The following is a 15,585-nucleotide window of genomic DNA, read 5'->3' as shown; positions in this document are numbered from 1 at the left end:
CCGTGATCTTGTCCTTTCGGTCATGACCCAAAGCTTGGATAGGTAAATAATTCATAATAACATTGATTTTGATTCAATATTATGTTTTGAGCAATGACAGTTTGAAAGAAAAAAACCCAGCTTTGTTTAATTAGACAACGTTGCAACTTTTTCTAAATTACATTTAGCCTTTAAGCTTTTTTTTTCACTTTTGTTTATGTTTTTGTTTATTTTAATAGTATTTTTAGAATGTGCCATGGGCCTTTAAAACATTAGGTGTGTGCCGCAAATGGCCTCCGGGGCACACTTTTGACACCCCTGCTATAGATAATAAAAAATTAAATCAGAGCCTGGCGACGCATGCATGTTTATCATAACTCTCTCGCTCTGTCTGTCTCTGTCCCTCCCTCACGAATGCTGCTGTGTGCACAAATTGTCTTGTTTTGAACCCCTTCTTAACTTTGAACGTACATTGAAAATACACGCAACCCTAACTTAAAATGCCGGACATTTGAGGCATTTAAGAAACTCCACCCGGACAGCCCCACAAAAGAAGACTTGTCTGGTGAAAAGAGGAAGTATGGTCAGTCTATCATAGCCCAGTCGTTGCTAGCATGCCGTGTGTTGTTTTTTTTTGATTGATTGAAACTTTTACTATTAGATTGCACAGTACAGTACATATTCCGTACAATTGACCACTAAATGGTAACACCCCAATAAGTATTTCAACCTGTTTTAAGTCGGGGTTCACGTAAATCAATTCATTGTGCCTCGAAGGGGTGCAACGGATCAAAAAACTCACGGATTGGATAATTTTTTTCAAATCAGCAAAAAAAAAAAAAGACAAGACAAATAAACATAAGTTTTGCCGTTTTGTTTTGTAACACTTTTAAATTATTAAATTAAAATATATAAAATCTAGTTCAAGAGCACAAGGCATAATATCTTCTTTTTAACATAATAATGAAAAACAGTGCCACATAAAAAGGGATTTCTCTCCTCCACTGCTTGTGTCAGTACCTGCGCAAAGTGACTCTCGTAGAGGGGGTGTGTCTTCTCATCTCTCACTATGCTGTGATGAAATGAGCGCTTATGGTCACATAGTTCCCCTGGACCTCCACCCTTGCACTTATGGTCACATAGTTCCCCTGGACCTCCACCCTTGCACTTATGGTCACATATAGTTCCCCTGGACCTCCACCCTTCTGTTGTGAGCACAACAGATGACGCTGGGGATAGTTCGTCCACAACTTTTTTCTTCTCTTGCTCATAAAAATCTGGCACAATCTTACCGTTGAAGTTGGTGTGCGACGGGATGTCGTAATGTGGTTGAAGCACTTTCAGCATGTGTTTAAAACCCTCGTTTTGCACAATGGAGTCTGCAACTATAAACACACCGATTAAATGGCACGGTGCGTTCAAGTTCCTCCGTTACTCCGCTCGCCATTACCACGCTATGCGGACAATATTTTTTTTCATAAATCAGACCGCGGATTACGTGTGTGCCGAACAAAAGATATTGATTCGAACGGATCACGGATCAATGTTGATCCGTTGCACCACTAGTGCCTTGGTGTGCATTGTTTACAAAACGTGCGCTACTTAATATGCCCGTGTCGTTCGGTACACCTCCGAACCGAACCGAAACCCCCGTACCGAATCGGTTCAATACAAATACACGTACCGTTACACCCCTAGTGTGTATATATATATATATACATATATACATACATATATAAGTATGTATGTATACATATTAATGTACAGCATTATTGCCTCTCCAGTGTTATTTCTCTGCGTAGTTTGCCTTTAATCAGTGATATATTTCTGTTATTTTTCCTATAAATACGGCTAACAGTTTGATATTGACTGAAAGTTGTAACTAATTGTTCTTGTTGTTGGAAAACAAATAATTTAGTTTTTTCCACACTGGACAAATCTACACATCACATTTTAGAACGTTACAAAGTTGTCTGATTTTTTTTGTTTTTCTGTCAGCTGTACATAGCAGACTTTGGCGGGCTACCGCTTGTAGTAGCATTGCAGGTATAATCATTTTATATTATCTTAGTATAGAGTTACATTCATGTTTTCGATTGCTGTTCTTATCTTACACTGAGGTATACGTACATTGGACCTCTGTTAACTGATGCAGAGGCAAAAAGGTGAGTTGACGATTCGTGTTTCGCAAGGAGGATTGCATTTCGGTGGCGTTTCATTAAATCCTGCACTGCTGCCGGACTGGGTTACCAGAATGGGAGCTATTGAATCAGGAGGAGCACTCACTTTTTACCCCCTTCTGTATCCGTGGTTCTCATTTACATGAGCTTTCAAAGTCAATCTTTGTTGGTCGATGAATGTTTTCTTTTATGCTTAAAGGATAGAAGTTGCTTTGCTGGTACTTTATTCCTAACTTCAGTCTTGGTAAAGTACTGTATATTTGAGTAAGGCACTGACACATTTGTATCAATGACTTGTTTTTGAACTTTTCTGGCAGGGAAAGCTACTAGCATGTTGTGGTGAATAGGTTAAATAATATTGTAATAACACTGACTATTAATTAATAAGGCACTACTACTATGCACACTTTTTTCATTTAATTTGTTGTGTAGGTTAAATGTGTACGTCTGATTCCAATCAATGCAAGTCATCACAATCAGGTAATACACCAATTTATATTCTTGTCTTCATGAAAGATAGGAATCTATGTGTTAAACATGCATGTATATTCATTAAAACACCTTTAACATGTGAACAAAAACGGCAAAATAAATAAATATAAATTATATACTGTATATATAAATTATATGACATTTGTGTATATATATGATATGTGTATATGAGGTAGATCACCTTGACTTGGTCATTTATTAAGTAATTGATAAACGTTGAAAAACTTATTGGGGTGTTACCATTTAGTGGTCAATTGTACGGAATATGTACTGTACTGTGCAATCTACTAATACAAGTTTTAATCAATCAATGCCTACTGAGCCTATGGTGCTGTTAAGTTATTGTGGCTCAATGTACCTTAATTTTTTTTATTTTAATTTACTATTAATTAATATATATTATTGTTTTAGTTGCTTAAGAGATATTCCTGGCTCTGAATTTGCTCATTGCTATTTTTATGTTTTTGTGCATTATTTGTTGCCGTAATCAGGTTACTCATCAGTTACTCAGTACTTGAGTAATTTTTTCACAACATACTTTTTACTTTTACTCAACTAAATATTTGAGTGACCACTCCTTACTTTTACTTGAGTAATAAATCTCTAAAGTAACAGTACTCTTACTTGAGTACAATTTCTGGCTACTCTACCCACCTCTGCTTATTATACTCTAAAAATGTTGGTCTTACTTAAAAAAATACATGCATTTAGTTGTATTCAGTGTTGAAAAATATATGGCTTTCACAGAAATACATTTTAAAATATTTGGCTTCATGGCTCTCTCAGCCAAAAAGGTTTCCGACCCCTGCAGTACAGGCTCTTCTCGCTCCTTCTTGTGTTTCCCTCTCACAGACAGTAAGCGCACCTTCTTACACACGTCACATACTGTCACGTCATACGTCACATACGTATATGTTTATTCCCTAGAAAAACAGCAGGGGGTCCATCGTCTGGCGGTGGTTCGGCTTCAAGCGGGAATATGTCGAATAGACAACTTTAATTTGTCAAGTGTGGGGCGCAAGCGTTGCTACCAAAAGTAGCATTACTGCTAATATGTAGCATCATTTGAAAAGTCACGTGCTGATAACTGTTTAATAAATACAGTGTTGGTCAATTGACTTAGTTGTGATTTCCTTCTCTGCATGGAAGTTTAAAATGAGTATATATTAATGCAGTATGAACAAGAATGTTTTAATGTTGACAAATAGAATCATCATACTGCTGTGATTATATGTATCAAGTGTTAATTCAAGGCTAAGGCAGAATATCGAGATATATATCGTGTATCGCGATATGGCCTAAAAATATTGAGATATTAAAAAAAGGCCATATCGTCCAGTCCTATATTGAGGCCTTTTTAAAAATGCAGGGTGAAATAAGATAAAAACAGTTCAGTTAAGAGTATAAGCAGATGTATTAAGAGGTCATATGCTAAAAAAAACTAAGTCTGGCAGATTCTGAGTGAGGAAACGCCAACATGGCATGACAACATGGCAAATGTCTGTCAAACGTTTACAGCTAGTTTTTTAACAGTATTAAATGGCAGCATGCCTTTGGTGATTTATTTAAGCACACTTTCTGTGAGCATACACCATTTTGCGCTGTTTTGTTTGCACTGACCTTGTTCACCAAACGCTCAGTGAATGTTGACTGTAGGGCTGCAACAACTAATCCATTAAATCGATTAAAATCGATTATAAAAATAGTTGGCGATTAATTTTGTCATCGATTCGTTGGATGTATGCAATGCGCATGCGCGGAGGCTTTTTTTAAATTTCTATATAATACATTTTTTTCCCCCCTAAACCTGCAACATTTACAAACAGCTAAAAAACATAAAATAAGTACAAAACAGCGCCAGGGCTGCGCTGAGGCTAAGTCTCATGAGGTAGCAGTGAGCCAGCCAATGATGTGTCATGTGCAGCTCACATGACCACGCCGTCTCCTTTGTGGAAACGTTCGAAAAATGGCAGAGGGAAACAGTACTGATAGTTCAGCGGAGAAACATCTCGAGGTTATTGCTTCAATTGAGAAAAGTGTACAACGTAAGTTCAATATGTTGCTGACTGACATGAGGCGACTATCAATGTTGGAGGATGAAGGTTTTAGACAAATGATTGATGTCCTCAACCCTGGTTACACTCTTCTCTCGAGGAACCATTTTACCAAACTGATGGAGAGGAAGTACGAGCGGACATTCCATGCAGTGTAGACTGACATAAAAGCCACCCGGAGAAAAATTGCTCTCATTACTGATGTGTGGACAAGTGTAGCCTACCTTGGCAATACATGCCACTACATTGGAGAGGAATGGAAGATGAAGTCAATCTGCCTTACGACCATGCCACTAGAGGAAAGACATTCAGCATCCAACATTGCAAAATGGTTGGAATAGGTGGTAGCCAGGTTTGAAATTCTCCTATACAAAATTATTGCTATTGTGCAGGACAATGGTGCACTTTATATATAAAAAAATGTTTTTGTAAAACTTGCCTTGTTTTATTTGGCAAGTCGAAAGGACATGGTGCCAGAACAATTTCCTTTGTGGATCATTAAAGTTTGTCTAAGTCTGCTGTTTATTAAAATAAAGTATTGACAAGGATAGAATCGTAGTTTGTCTCTTTTATCCGATTATCAATCGATTAATCGAAGTAATAATCGACAGATAAATCTATTATCAAATCAATCGTTAGTTGCAGCCCTAGTTGACTGTCAGAATGAGTACATTCGGCAAACTCCTTGGTGTAGATAGGCTCATCTTGTTCAAAAGGTGTAAACTGTAAAATTTCCAAATTGCAGGGGTGGCATTTGTTTTTTGTGATTATATTGTCCATATTCGCTATTACTTGTGTTGGTCACTGGCTATCTTGTTGCACTGTGTGAGGCTAGTGGGACAGCAGCCCCGTCTTGCCACACAAAGAGTCAGAGACACTTAATGAAGGAGAAGATAATTCTTCCCTTCTTTTCATTTCGCTATGGTAAATACGTGCGCAACTGCTGAAACCGACGAAAAGCGTGTCTGTTCTTAAAGCATGTATGTAGCGATTTATTGATGGTGGAAAACTTACTGATTTGATTTGCATTCATCCTTGGTTTATTAAATATCGACTCAGGCCTAGAACTAACCACACCCTCACTGCCACAGGCATCTCAGCAATCTCAGGGAAACCATGGAAGCAGGTTTATACATACAGTAGTTATTTGTATTAAACAAACTTAATAACATAATTTAATTTAAACTAACAACAAGATCAGATACCGATTATTAGTGGCAAAATTAGGCCAATGACAATACATGATGGGAAAATCCAAGATGGCGCCAGTGTGTGCTATGGCCTGCCGTTTATTGCTGTCAGCTCTGTTTGTTTTTGTGCTGTTCACGTTTTTTGTTGTCCCTGTCGACTCACTGTTTGTGTATGATCGCCAAACGCTGTTGGATCTGTGTCCCTCTCACACGGACATGATCAACTTCGACGTTGGTTTTTCGACGTCCAAGTCAGCGTTCTCACCTGGCCGGATTCCTCCTTTCCTTTTTCGCCCACTGGCTCCTCACCCCCGGCGAAAGTGACAGTTAGGGCACTCCTGGCCCGCCTTTCCGTAGCTTCCCGAAGGAGGTATGGTCCGGTACCTGGTCTCTTCCTGCACCCGCGTTCGCTGGATCCCGCCGGGTCCTGGATGTGCCTGTTGTCGGTCTGCAGAGGGAAGCTCGCCCGCCTCGCTCCTGCTGTCCCTGCCCCCGGAGACGCGGCGTGAATTCCCGCCACCTGCGGGCTCTGTGTCAGGCCCCACATGGATTAGCAGCGGCCTTGGACGAGCCGGCCCCCGTTAAGTTCGGTCTTGTTAACGCAAGATCCTTGACCAACAAAACATTTATCCTGAAGGATTTATTCGTCTCTCGCGGACTGGACCTCCTCTGTTTGACAGAAACCTGGCTGAGAGTCGGTGAGTCCGCCGCTCTTAATGAACTTCTGCCTCCGGAGTGTTCCTATTTTAATTCTCCGCGGTCTTCCGGCCGAAAAGGAGGAGGATTAGCAGTCGTTTTTAAAAATGACTTTAAATGCCGTCAGATCCGCCTGCAATCCTCCTTTTCAAGCTTCGAACTATGCATGTTTGAACTGGGTCTTTCTGATTTCGTCCTGTGTGTCGTCGTATATCGACCACCCAAGTACCACAAAGACTTTATAAATTACTTTTCTGAATTTCTGGCCGAAATCCTGCCCAAATATGATCGTGTCTTAATTGTTGGTGATTTTAATATTCACACCTGCTGCCCAGACGAACGATTATCCAGGAGCTTCCTGAATGTCATTGACTCTTTTAACTTTGTACAGTCTGTGTGTGGTTCTACACATGAATGCGGGCATACACTAGACCTCGTACTGTCTTATGGTTTTATTGTTGACATTGTTGTTATTGGTGATGCGGTGTTCAGTGATCACAGTCCTGTTATGTTTAATTTAACTTTTGAACCTGATGTAAAGCCGCTTGCCCTGCGTTATGGGCGTGTTATTAGGTCTGACACTGCAGCCGCCTTTTCTCCTTTGTTTACTGAGTACATGCAGAGTTTAACACACCCTGCAGACACTGCACAATTGATGTGCTCTTTTCTTTCGATATGTTCTAAGATTCTGGATAGTATAGCGCCCCTCAGAGCTATACGTCCCAAACCAAAACAGGAACCTTGGCTCAATGAAAGCACACGCACAGCTCGGCGTGAGTGGCGAAGGTACGGAGCGCAAGTGGAAAGGGGATCACTTGGAAGTCTCCTATCAAATTTTAAAAGAAAACTGTCGAAATTATCAGTGTGGTTAAAGCTGAGAAAACAAAATATTTGTCAGACTTAATTTTAAATAGCATCAGTAAGACACTCGTTCTTTTTAATACTATTAGTAATGTTCTTAAACGGAATCCAGCCACTTCACTGGAGATGACAAGTGAAACTTGTGAAAAATTTCTCTCCTTTTTTAATGATAAGGTTGCTTCTATTCGGGCAAATCTTTCTCCTTTTCCATTAAGTTTTAAAGTGGCCACTCATTGCTCGACTGTGTTCTGTCAGTATGAGCCTGTGTCAATGCCTGAACTTACAGGAATAGTCGGAAAGCTAAAACCTTCGTCATGTCCCACAGACCCAGTCCCCCCTCGCTTTTTTAAAGAAATCTGGGACACTATTGACTTGTCTGTTAGGAACATCCTCAACAGCAGCTTGATTTCTGGCTGTGTCCCCTCCTTTTGTAAAAGAGCTGTTGTTGAACCTTTGATTAGAAAACCAGGTCTTGATCCGACAAGTTTGTCAAATTATCGGCCCATTTCCAAATTACCTTTTTTGTCAAAGATTTTGGAGGAATGTGTTCTGGCACAACTGCTGCCTTTTTTAGATGAAAATAGCACTTTAGATCCATTTCAGTCTGGATACAAAGCTTTGCACAGTACTGAATCTGCACTTTTAAAAGTTTTTAATGACTTGCTTTTAATGTCTGATTCTGGCAGCTCTGCCATTTTAGTGCTTTTAGATCTTACAGCTGCCTTTGACACAGTCGACCACACAGTTATTTTAGACCACCTGAGAGACTGTGTGGGTGTCAGAGGGACTGCGTTAGAGTGGTTCAGATCTTACCTGTCTGAGAGGGCCTTTTCTGTCAGGCTGGGGGACGCCACCTCTTCTTCTGCCCCGCTTTACTGTGGTGTCCCCCAAGGGATCTATTTTAGGCCCCATCCGGTTCGCTCTTTATCTCCTCCCTCTTGGAGATATTTTTAAGAAACATGGAGTGTTTTATCACTTTTATGCAGATGACTGCCAAATTTATATGCCGATTTCAAAAAGCCACGGCCCCCTGACACCCCTTCTTAACTGTCTATGCGACGTCAAAGCTTGGTTAGCCCAGAATTTTTTAATAATGACCCCAAAAGGGAATAAGCGGTAGAAAATGGATGGATGAATGAGGGAAAAACGGAAATTTTAGTTTTTGGTCCGGCCTTCACTGACTTGGGACCATTGCAAAATTATGTGCGTCCCAAAGTCACCAGCCTTGGCGTCACTATAGACAGCAATTTTAAACTAGACAAACAAGTCAATGGCGTTTTAAAATTGTGTTTTTATCACCTTCGTCTTTTAGTAAAGGTTAAACCGTTTTTATCTTTTAACCTTTTTGAACAAGTCGTGCATGCTTTTATTTCAAGTCGCCTGGACTACTGCAATGCACTTTATGCTGGCATTAGCCAAAAAGCTCTCTCCTGGTTGCAGTTAGTCCAGAACGCGGCAGCACGACTTTTAACAGGGGCCAGGAAACGCCAGCATATAACCCCAATTCTTCAGAGTTTGCACTGGCTCCCTGTTCATTTTAGAATTGATTTTAAAACATTGCTGTTTGTTTTTAAATCTTTGCATGGACTGGCACCTCAATATATCTCGGCCCTCATCCAAATTTACATTCCTGCGCGCGCTCTGAGGTCCGAGAGCCAGTTCCAGGTCGTGGTGCCCAAGACCAGACTTAAGACCAGGGGAGACAGGGCCTTCTCTGTGGTCGGCCCTAAGCTCTGGAACACTCTGCCCCTCCATGTTCAAACTGCTTCCACAGTGGAGTGTTTTAAGTCTCGTTTTAAGACCCACTTTTATTCTTTGGCTTTTAACACTACGTGAGTTGTGTGGTCCTCTGTCCTCTGTTGTCCTCTGTTTTTTATACACTTTGATTTCTATTTTTCTGTTTTAATTGATTTTACCCTTTAAAATAGTTTTTAATCATATTTGTTTTTATATTGTTTGTTTTTTTATATTGGTTTTATATCTATTTATTTTTTGTTTTTATTCAGTCATTGGTGGAGCATAATGTTTTTTTAATATTATTTTTAACATGGCTGTGCAGCACTTTGGAAACGTTATTGTTGTTTAAATGTGCTATATAAATAAAGTGGATTGATTGATTGAATACATTTACAATAATACTCTTACAATCCCCAACATTTAATCTTGTCTAAATGCCTGAAGCATGTTTATTTAAAAAACAAACAAAAACAAAAAGTGCCAGGAGTTCCTTTGCACATCCATCCATCCATTTTCTACCGCTTATTCCCTTTCGGGGTCGCGGGGGGCGCTGGCGCCTATTTAATATCCATAAAGTTTTGTATCCCTGAAATACTTTGTATCCCTACCACACGGACAGGCTGAAATATTTTTTATCCTAATAATTTCAACTGTGATTGATTAAATATTGATGGATGTTTTTTAAGACATTGTCATGCAGCGACAAAGTACAAAACAATAATGTAAAACGCTAGAAAAGGAAATGTGTACTTGCTGAAACTTTTGTGTCTGTGTGCTGAAGAACGCTGATCAGTGGAACTATCTAGGAGTGTTTTTACACAGCCGTATATAGTCTAGACCAGGGGTCGGCAACCTTTACCACTCAAAGAGCCTTTTTGACACGTTTCAGAAAATAAAGAAAACAAAGGGAGCCACAAAACTCTTTTTTGAATTTTATAATGAAATAACACTGCATACAGAGTTTTTTTTTTTTGCTTTGTGCTATGTATAAACCAGGGGTCTCAGACACGCATCCCGCACCTTAATATGAAATTTAATGTTAGTACTACCCTCGAGTTTTATATGAATTCCGCTTGACAGCATCACACTTGCCAACCCTCCCAATTTTTCCGGAAGACTCCCGAATTTCAGAGAAGCTATTCTATCGAACATCTGTTGATTTTCACCCAAACTACAATAATAAGGGCGTGCCATGATGGTACTGCATATAGCGACCTCAACAACCTGTATAAACAGCTTGCCAGCCCAGTCACATTTTTTTATATGGCTTCTGCAGACACACCTAAGTGACTGCAAGGCATAGTTGTTCAACAGCCATACAGGTCACACTGAAGGTGCCCGTTTAAACAACTTAACACTCTAACTAATATGTGCCACATTGTGAACCCACCCCAAACAAGAATGACAAACACATTTCGGGAGTCGATCCGCACCGTAACACAACATAAACACAACAGAACAAATACCCAGAATCCCATGTATCTCTAACTCTTCCGGGCTACACCATACACCCCCGCTACCCCCCCCCCCCCCCCCCCCCCCCCCCCCCCTCCGTGCGTCGGTTGAGGGGGGTGGGGTTTGGTGGTAGCGGGGGTGTATAATGTAGCCCGGAAGTGTTAGGCATGCATGGGATTCTGGGTATTTGTTCTGTTTATGTTGTGTTACAGTGCGGATATATTGATATATACAATATATATATATGTTCTCACGCAGGACTTCTAGCTGCGGGCGTACACTTCAGGCTCTCCTCGCTCTTTCCTGTGTCTCTTCACAGACAAGCAGGCGCACATTCTTACATACGTCACATACACGCCCTCGCAGGGCAGAGAGGTAGCGGCGTGGCTAACGTTAGCTGCTAACTTAGCCATATGAGACAAAGATGATGCGGATCTGGTAACAAATGAAGGAAGACTTAATTCCCAATAAAAACAGCAAGGTTTCCATTGTCTGGCGGTGGTTTGGCTTCAAGTGGGAATATGTCAAACAGACAACCGTAATTTGTGAAGAGTGGGGGGAAAAAGCTTTGCTATAAAAAGTAGCATTACTGCTAATATGTACATCATTTGTAAGTCACTCGCTAGAGAATGAAGATCATTTTATACCCTTACTAACATACCACATAGTCAAGGACGAATACTATTTGATTTCCTATTATGCAGCTCATTTTTATTTGACACTTAAAATGTCTCTGACAATCTTGCAATTCATGTTTTGGAAATGACTTGAATGTTTGTGCCATTGCTTAATAAGTATAATAAATACACCTTTGGTCAATTGACTTAGTTGTGATTTCCCTCTCTGCATGAAAGTTTAAAAGTAGCATATATTAATGCGGTATGAAGAACAATGTTTTAATGTATACACATAGAATCATCATACTGCTGTGATTATATGCATCAGTGTTCATTCAAGGCCAAGGCAAAATATCGTAATATATATCGTATATCGCGATATGGCCTAAAAATATTGCAATATTAAAAGAAGGCAATATCGCCCAGCCCTAGTTCCTCTCCAATAATTTTACTCATGTATATGATTCCCTTCCTAAATGTATCAGTGCAGGATATGGATCCCGATGATTAGCGCCCCAGGGAGTCCCTGAGTAGTTCTGGTCACATGCCAGGCCCACTTACCACCCCAAGTGTAATCACATCTGTGGGAAACTGTTTGTACCGAAATGTAATCTGGAAAATCTCTCAGTGAGACGGTAGGATGAATGGCCTTGCATGGACCAGTTCCTGTGTTACAGTCAGACCCTCTACAAGCTTCGGTTCTTATTTGTCTAATGGCTTCTCTTTATCGATCTTGCCAAACGTGCATTCATCAACTGGACTTTTATGGCAATTTTGATTGATTGTGGAAACGCTTTGATGTAAATTCCAGGTTGTGTTTTGTTTTCATCAGACCCATTAAAAGAGTAATGAATGTGCTTGTTTTAGGAACTGCTGGGTATGCTTTGCAACAGACGATGACGATCATACAGCAGAGTGGGTGTGTCCATGCCGCTGCCGTGGTTCCACAAAGTGGGTCCACCAGGCCTGCCTACAGCGCTGGGTGGACGAGAAGCAGCGTGGCAATAGCACTGCACGCGTAGCCTGTCCACAGTGCAATGCAGAATACCTCATAGTTTTTCCAAAACTTGGTAAGTGGCCCCTTAAAAATAAATATGGGGGTGGGGAATGGGTGGGATGCAGGATCTTGTGAGTGAGTACACCCTTCACTTGCCAGCATCCTTTTTAATGCAGTATATCTTTTCAGGCAACAATATCATAGAAATGAAATATGGACACATTAGTCAGTGTTGTTCAGATACCAATATTTAGCAAAATGTATTTCATCCATTTTCTCCCGCTTATCCCATTTCGGTTTCGCGGAGGGGTGCTGGAGCCTATCTCAGCTACAATCAGGCTGACGGCGGAGTACACCCTACTTTTTAGAATAAAGGAGACCACAAAAAAGTAATTATTGATTTTATTTTAACAGAAAATCTTATAATACATTAAGCGGATATTTCTTATTGCACTGAAAGAACAATTTTAGAACACTGAAATAAAATGGCATTAATTAACATATTGAACATACTGGACAACTCTCCTTCTCTATGCATTAACATATTGAGTAATTATTTTGTCCAAATTATGAAGGACAATTGGTAGGAAATGGATGGGCGTAATAATAATTTATTTAAAACGAAAAAAAGCCCCAAATACATCCCCAAGTTGAGAACTGCCTTGCTGGGGAAGGTGAAAGTGATGGAGTGACCAAGTTTCGGGGTTATGAAAGATATAACGATGCGATCGAATATCCGGGTTGACCAGCGAACGATTTGCTTCAGCTCCGTCGGTAGGATCCACTACAATAGCTAACAATCAGTTATGTATTTTCTGGTTAATCGACTGCAGAAACATAGACTGGGTATTGTGCGAGACATTCAATCAGTCCCGAGACTTTTAATCGGTCGCAAGACTAGCAATCGCTTGAGGTTTTGTCTTCTATACGTCCAGCAAATTACTCAAATTTCTTCAGTTTATGCGACCGCAGCATCTCTTCTAGTCAGCCAGTGCATATGGCCTGTCGCCACCCTCACGTCTTCATGTCATCGCTGCTCTAGGCGAAATAGACTACAGACTGTGGTGGAGTAAGCCTACAATTTTTGGTTTTGTTTTCCGCTATGTATGTTGAATGGCAATATGCGATATATCTCAATATTTTTTTCCGTAAAGTAAAAACAAAACAGTCCTAGTTACCTGAGATACTTAGTATGTCGTCATTATTTTGACTTAGTAAATACTGACTTACTAAGACAAAATAATGACTAAGTCAAATTTATGACTTACTGTAAATAAGCGTTTGCAATAAGCATTTGCAAAAAAGTTAAAAGTAGGGCCACATGCTGACATATGCTCAATTTATCATGCTTAATTTATTACAGCATTTGGGAAGCCTGTATTTGATTTTATTATGTAAATTTTATTTTTATCAACATGTGATAGCGTGGACCCTGCCATTCAAAACTAGGCTGCTACATTACTAATGATTAATGTAACTATAGCTGAAAAAATAGTACAATAGCAATAGGAGAGACTATTCATCCCTGAACACCATGGAGTTAATGTAGGCTTTATGATGCAGTTACAGTATTATATCAACTGTCAGAGACAGAAACTCTTCATTTAACATAATGTCTTTTTTTGCTGCTTCCACACAGAATAGGTGAAGTGAAATAACTTGGTTGTTAACTGTATGTCAATAATGCTTGTTTTTCTCTGACAGACAGGGCTTTGCTGTCCGTAACACACGCATGTACACACCGCAAAATGAGCTAACCTTGCGCTAAAAGCTAATAGCCTTCACCTCAAAGACTGCGAGCGAGCTGCCGCGGCATTATGCTCACCTTCTAAACACCTTTCTGCTAACCCGCACCGTTTCTCCTCTCGGCCTTCCTCTGTCGTGAGCACTGACTCCATGCCTCTGAATACTCACTGCTGATTGGCTATTACCGCTTGAAATACACACTGCTGATTGGCTATTACATGCGCTCTGAATACGCACTGCTGATTGGCCATTTAGACACTGCTTATGTTTGGAGAAAGAAGGGAGAGGCATAGAACCCAAATAACATGGTGCGCACAGTCAACACGGTGGTGGGAGTATTACGCTGTTGGGATGCTTCAGTGCATTTGAAACAGTCCACTTGTCAAGGTGGATGGAATACTGAAGAAATAAGGGTATTTGAAGATCTTGGTGGAGAACCTTTTGAAGTTAGCAGCAAAACTGAGTATGAGTTGCCGCTTTGTCTTTCAAAATGATAACGACCCAAAAAATATGTCACTCCTGGTGAAGAACTAGCTCCAGAAGGCCAAAGTGAATGTTGTTGAATGGCCGGCACAATGCCCTGACTTGAATGCCATCGAGAATCTTTTGGGAAAGTTGAAGACCAAGGTCCATGGCAGGACACCATTAAATTTTGCGGAGCTTGAGAGGTTTGCTAAAAATGAATGGGCTGAGATTGCTCAATAGGGGTGTGTGAGACTTGTGGAAAACCAACAAAAGATTGCAGGCTGTTATCTATGCCGTCACATTAGTGCCAAAAATCCAAGCGCATAAAAACTGTTATCGCGTGCTGATTCTCCACTTCGCGGGCGCGCGCGACACCCTTTTGCGCGTGTGTTGTGCCTTAGCGCGCGCGCGCGGTGCCATTTTACGCGCGCGATTCGCCTTTTTGCACGCGCGTAGTGCCTATATGTGCGCGCTCCGTCATCGGTCTGGCATCTCTCCTCGCGCTCTCATGTTTGTTTTGGCACTTTGAGGGCGGGAATGGTTAGACTGCCCCTTCTTTCTGATTGGCTCTGAGCGCTGTCAGTCAATGGCAACGTGGCGGCCATCTTACCTCAGGCAGCTGGCCGCGCCCAGTAAATAGTTTTCAAGGAACATGTACTATTTAAATAACCATAACTTGCTCAATTTTCAACTCATTTCCAAACGGTTTGATTTGTTATAAATGTCAGGTTTTCATGGGGCTATCATGGCTGAACAAGTAAGCCTTACACTATTATCTCTCAGATTTAATTTGCCTAATGTATGGGGCAAGCTTTTTTGTTGTTTTTTTAAATACATATTTTTAACTCTGCCATCTGTACTGATCTGGGCTGATATCTAATTTTCCATAGTTTGAGTTGTTTGCAGAAGCGTAAATACTTTTTATAGTAATATTAAAACCATATTCATTAATTGTAGTGATAACCTGTCATTCATTATTCTACTAAAATAGTAATTGCAATCATAACATCAATAATTAGGCCCATATGCTAATCATGTGGTCCTGATATGAAGTACGCATAGATAAGTGGGTTCAGGTAGACTCTGGTGTAAACTTAAAGTAGATAGAGGAAAGAA

At 40.4% G+C, this 15,585-nt stretch overlaps 1 protein-coding gene across 1 annotated transcript in view; it reads left to right on the top strand.

The window, feature by feature from the left end:
• The window catches only part of marchf5 (membrane-associated ring finger (C3HC4) 5), a 51,087-nt gene that overhangs the window by 15,462 nt on the left and 20,040 nt on the right, over positions 1–15,585 (top strand). The window contains exon 2 of the mRNA XM_061910849.1: positions 12,129–12,331. Within this exon, the coding sequence (XP_061766833.1) occupies positions 12,129–12,331 (203 nt within the window). The remainder of the gene's footprint in view (positions 1–12,128; positions 12,332–15,585) is intronic.

The sequence above is a fragment of the Nerophis ophidion genome, linkage group LG09 (genome assembly GCF_033978795.1).
Source record: "Nerophis ophidion isolate RoL-2023_Sa linkage group LG09, RoL_Noph_v1.0, whole genome shotgun sequence".
NCBI lineage: Eukaryota > Metazoa > Chordata > Actinopteri > Syngnathiformes > Syngnathidae > Nerophis > Nerophis ophidion.
The sequence above is the reverse complement of the archived record's forward strand: the minus strand, read 5'-3'. Positions and strand labels throughout refer to the sequence as shown.